Source organism: Henckelia pumila, chromosome 4 (genome assembly GCF_033568475.1).
Source record: "Henckelia pumila isolate YLH828 chromosome 4, ASM3356847v2, whole genome shotgun sequence".
Taxonomy (NCBI): Eukaryota; Viridiplantae; Streptophyta; class Magnoliopsida; order Lamiales; family Gesneriaceae; genus Henckelia; species Henckelia pumila.
In genome coordinates, this window is record NC_133123.1 from 191743851 (window position 1) to 191748382 (window position 4532).

Here is a 4532-nt window from a genome sequence, read left to right on the forward strand (position 1 = left end):
TTACCAACTCGCCTATACCCCTAGACCCTGTGAGCAAACCCGATTAGTTAGTTGAGGAAGAAGATGAACTTTGTGAACAATGCCTTGATGAGATAACATCGACATATTAGTTATGGTGATCATATTGGTTTTTTTCCCCCTGTTATATAAAAAACACATTCAGTACTACAAGAGCTGATAGGTTTCTGTATGTATATATACATCAATAGAGCATTTCAAACTAAAACCTAAATAAGGAGAGAGACTAGACTAAGACCTCTAAAAACTATACAACTGAAAGTGTAAAATACAAATACACTAATCATGCTTCAGTTTGTTAAAATCAAGAACGGCAACTTCAATTAAGTTTTATGTTGAATAGGGGGGTAACCATTAGAGCTGAGATAATTGAATAAATGTTATCAATAGAAATGATAATTTTAGTAGAGCTGAGATAATTGAATAAATGTTATCAATAGAAATGATAATTTTAGTAAAATTATCCATTTCTCGGTCGAGGATAAAACAATCATCATTACAGTTTTTCTACAGCAGTAAAATCATTACAACGCGTGCATCTAACTGACAAGTTTTGAAGTACATGAAACTAAAACTTGAAAGCAATGCAAAAAATTTGCTGCTCAAATTCTTGAACGCCACTTAAGTTTGATTGAAATGGCGGAAGTCTTCCATGAAACTCTCCAGAGGCTTTTAGGTGTTCTGATGAAATTGCCACCAGTTTCTTGGTTCAGATTGTGGAGCCGGCATAGAGCAATTCACGAGGAGCAGATGCCGAATTTCAAGCATGTCCATGTTAGTCCACCGATCATCTCCACAAGTTGTTGCTGATTAGTTGTGTCAAGATATCGGCCCATGTATCAGGAACACCTGGTAGGCACCAGTGCATGCAATCCTGACCCCAGATAGCCACTGCATCCTTCTTCCCCAACCAAACTGCTGGATGGGCATCGGCTCTAAACTCGCTCATGTGAGTCAGATCAAGTGTTCTGATACTTGTTCCTTTCAATGCTGTCTCGATAACATGGTTCAATTGTCTAGCTTCTTTGTTAACTCCCCCATTACTGGGATCAAACCACAAGTCAAGCTGCTCATGTATCAGTATTCTTTAACTTAGTTGTATATCAGGAAAACAGCGTGGCATTTTATATAATTTATGATAATTCTATGATACGCTTGAAATACATTTTACATTATCTAGAATGTTCTTTACATTGATTCATTCATCCTTAACTTAGCCAAAATTTCTGGTCAAATGCGTGACTTATGGAGTTCCATAAGTGAGTGCGGACCGAGTGATGAAATAACGAGACGATAGGTGACCCTCACCCCCAGATCTGAATCAACAATCAACAAGAGGGAAAGAAAGCAGAGACCAGTTTTATTGCGTACCTCGTGTTCCTCAAGGGGCTCCTCAAACAAGCAACTACCATTTTGATTCCACTCACCACCATGAAAGTGCCTTGGGGATTGCAGCCTCCAGAACTTGAGTGTCGTTTTGGGGAATGTTTTCTCAATGTAATCTACCATATTTTCAAGAACGATGTTGAGGCCGTCCAAAATATTTAGAGGAGGATGTATTGGTTGGCCACCCTGAAAGAAAACCAGAGGAGTCTCTTTGGGAAATTTATCTTCACCCCACCTAATGAGCCACAAAAGACCACTCTTTAGATCGTGACTCGTTACTTCGTGAGAGTAAAAAAAATGGCTCTCTGTATCGTTTACAGTGTTAATCGGATGCAACCCAGACCACTAAAAAATGAAAGTAGTTCACAGCTTCGGCCTTCGAATGAGTTTGAGGTTTACTTGGAGAAGATTATCAAACACATATCTTTATATTCACAATACATGCTTCATTAAGATAAGAAACTTCACAGAAATTTTGGCCAGTAAAATTTTATTTACTAATTAGGAAAAAAAAGAAGAAGAAAAGAAACTTCACAAGAAGCTGGTCATGTACCAATCTTTGAGAATAGTACAACGCGAACACGATCTAGAACAACTGAAATCTATCTTGTATCATCAAGAAAATGAGAGACGATAAGCATAATGAGGTGCAAGTTTTAATTTGGAAAAAACAAAGTTTCCAGAAAAGTACAGCACTGCATCTTTCTGGCTTATCATATGATAAATTTCCCATCTCTCTAACTTGAGATTTTCTCATGCAGAGCCCATCTGAGTGATGTGCATGCAGCAAGATAAACGAGCTAAAGAATGAATAGCTTCCAAGACAAAACGACAAGGAAAATGAGATAACATAGAATTACCAGTGTCCAGTATTGAAGACTAGAACATCGTAGAACTCAGCAATATTAGCCCAATCAACTGCTGGAATATCTACATCTACTCGGTACATCCCCTTCGTTCCATCTTGACCAGACAACTCAGGCAGTTTAGTCTGCCACCTTGATGTAATCAGTAATGCTAGTGAGGCAGCCATTTCATTTTCAGATGCAACAACATTTTAAATAACAATTAACAACGAAGAATCTACCTAGGATTTGTGGAACTCGAGAAACAGGGTAAAGCTTCTTCTACAAATCAGGTCTTTTCAGATTGTGAATAAAATACTCTTGGAAGCATTGTTTAACGAAGAATCTACCTAGGATTTGTGGAACTCGAGAAACAGGGTAATGCTTCTTCTACAAATCAGGTCACTTCAGATTGTGAATAAAATACTCTTGGAAGCATTGTTTATTGATGAGCAAATCTCACTGAAGCTTATAGGTATCGTAGAGACTAGGCATGCGGCATATGGCGAGGGCAACATTTTATTGAAGAGAAGCATCCTATTATCGAATTATTGATATGCTACAATGTAAATATCTGAAGAATACTTATTTACTCTCTCCACGTTGAACTCACAAATAAAAATAGCCTTGAGCCTTTGGTTCACTCCAAGACTCAGGCTTTATGGCTCAGGCAAGGGCTTCATTAAAGAACAATGTATTACCTTAAATCAAGGCGCAAAGGGAGAGCCTGGACGAGCCTTGAGCCCAGGCCAGGCCCTGTGGTCTTTTAATAAGTAAGCTCGAAACATTGAATTAATGAAAATAAATGACCTTCAACAACAATGGAATACCTAGGTTGAGCATGGTTTGCAAAGTTCGAAGATACCTAATAAGTTATAAGAATAAAGATAATATATCATCATCAAATCAAAGTATCAAACGACACCATGGTAGGAATCAGTTAGCTAGAAATCTTGAAATGGACATACATTCTATTAATTCCTACATAGCTAATCAGTAAACAATAAGGTAAAATCTTGCATTTCTAGAAAAATTGGCAGCAGCAGTAATTTATACAACGCTACTTACTCGTACTTTGCCAGCAAAACTGCACGGTGATAAGCGACAGTGACATTAAATTTCGGAAAATGAGCTCCTCTCCAGGCGCCCTTTCTCTTCCACTTGATAGCACCAGCGTCAGCAACTCTTAATATACACAAAAACGACACCAAAAAGTTCTCATTCAAAGAATCACCCACAAACCCAATGTTCCTGTTCCTCATCAGATTCAAGAAGCCAACCGGGTCGACCAAGTTCAATTCACAATCCTCCGGAACCCATTTCCAAGAATTGATCCGACCCATTTTGTCCCTTTGATTCCTGATGCAATTCCAAGCGTTTCTGTGGAATGGACAGGTGGAATCGTACATGGGCCGGCGAGTCGGATCGAAAACCCATGTCCCCTTGAAGAGATCGCATTGGGATGGAGATGATAGAGGAAAGTCGGCGGTGGGAGATTTGGGTTTGGAGGTGGTGTAGAGTGGGAGGAGGGCGGAGTAGAGGAAGATGAGTATACAGGTGGGAAGGATTAACCACGGGAAAAGGGATGGGATTAACTTAGACGCCATTAACATTCATAAGATCGAAGCATCCATCGAATTCCAACCTGCCATTGTTCTCCTGGTTCAATAGAAACCACTGCCAGATTAAAATTACACTTTGAACCTCAATAAAACGAGAAAAGTTCAACACAGTACTTGTACTTCAAAAACATTCCTCCACAACTATGGGAGAATTTTTTATTTTTTTTTACAAAAATTTCTATGAGACGGTTTTAAAAACCATTTTTTGAGACGAGTCTCTTATATGAGTATCCATTAAAAAATATTACATTTTATGCTAAAAATATTACTTATTATTATAAATATGAGTAGGGTTAACCTGTCTCACGGATGAGACCGTCTCACGGATTGTCGACTTGATATTCATTCCTATCTAGAGAAAAAAATAAGGGGTGAGTGTTTTGAGAAACACTCAGTAGGTAGGGGACGTTAGTACACCCGAATAACAGAATATATACGAAAATAATTATGTATGTGACATATCGCAGAACAGGTCATGACATGAGTCAAGACAGGATAAATACATTACTCAAACGAATCATTGAAACATACTAGAGGTGAGAGACATAAACGTATAAATATGATACTGAAATTCATGTCGTTGTACATAACACGAATATACATGTAAACATGATTTTGAATGTGACATGTCACAAGACGTGTCACGACATGAGTCAAAACA

The 4532-nt window shown here is 38.2% G+C and overlaps 1 protein-coding gene across 3 annotated transcripts; it reads right to left on the reverse strand.

The window, feature by feature from the left end:
- Positions 1-429: 429 nt before the first annotated feature.
- On the reverse strand, positions 430-3900 carry LOC140864147 (protein trichome birefringence-like 12). 3 transcript variants are annotated; one of them, XM_073268091.1, is made up of 4 exons: positions 3324-3900; positions 2265-2402; positions 1390-1639; positions 430-1084 (listed from the first exon to the last, which is right to left on the reverse strand). In XM_073268091.1, the coding sequence occupies exons 1-4, from the start codon at positions 3860-3862 to the stop codon at positions 806-808; spliced, it is 1206 nt and encodes a 401-aa protein (XP_073124192.1). In that variant the 5' UTR covers positions 3863-3900; the 3' UTR covers positions 430-805. The 3 variants fall into 3 exon arrangements, with proteins under 3 accessions (XP_073124192.1, XP_073124191.1, XP_073124194.1); XM_073268090.1 differs by having other exon boundaries at positions 3318-3900; XM_073268093.1 differs by having other exon boundaries at positions 945-1061; positions 3318-3900.
- Positions 3901-4532: the final 632 nt, after the last annotated feature.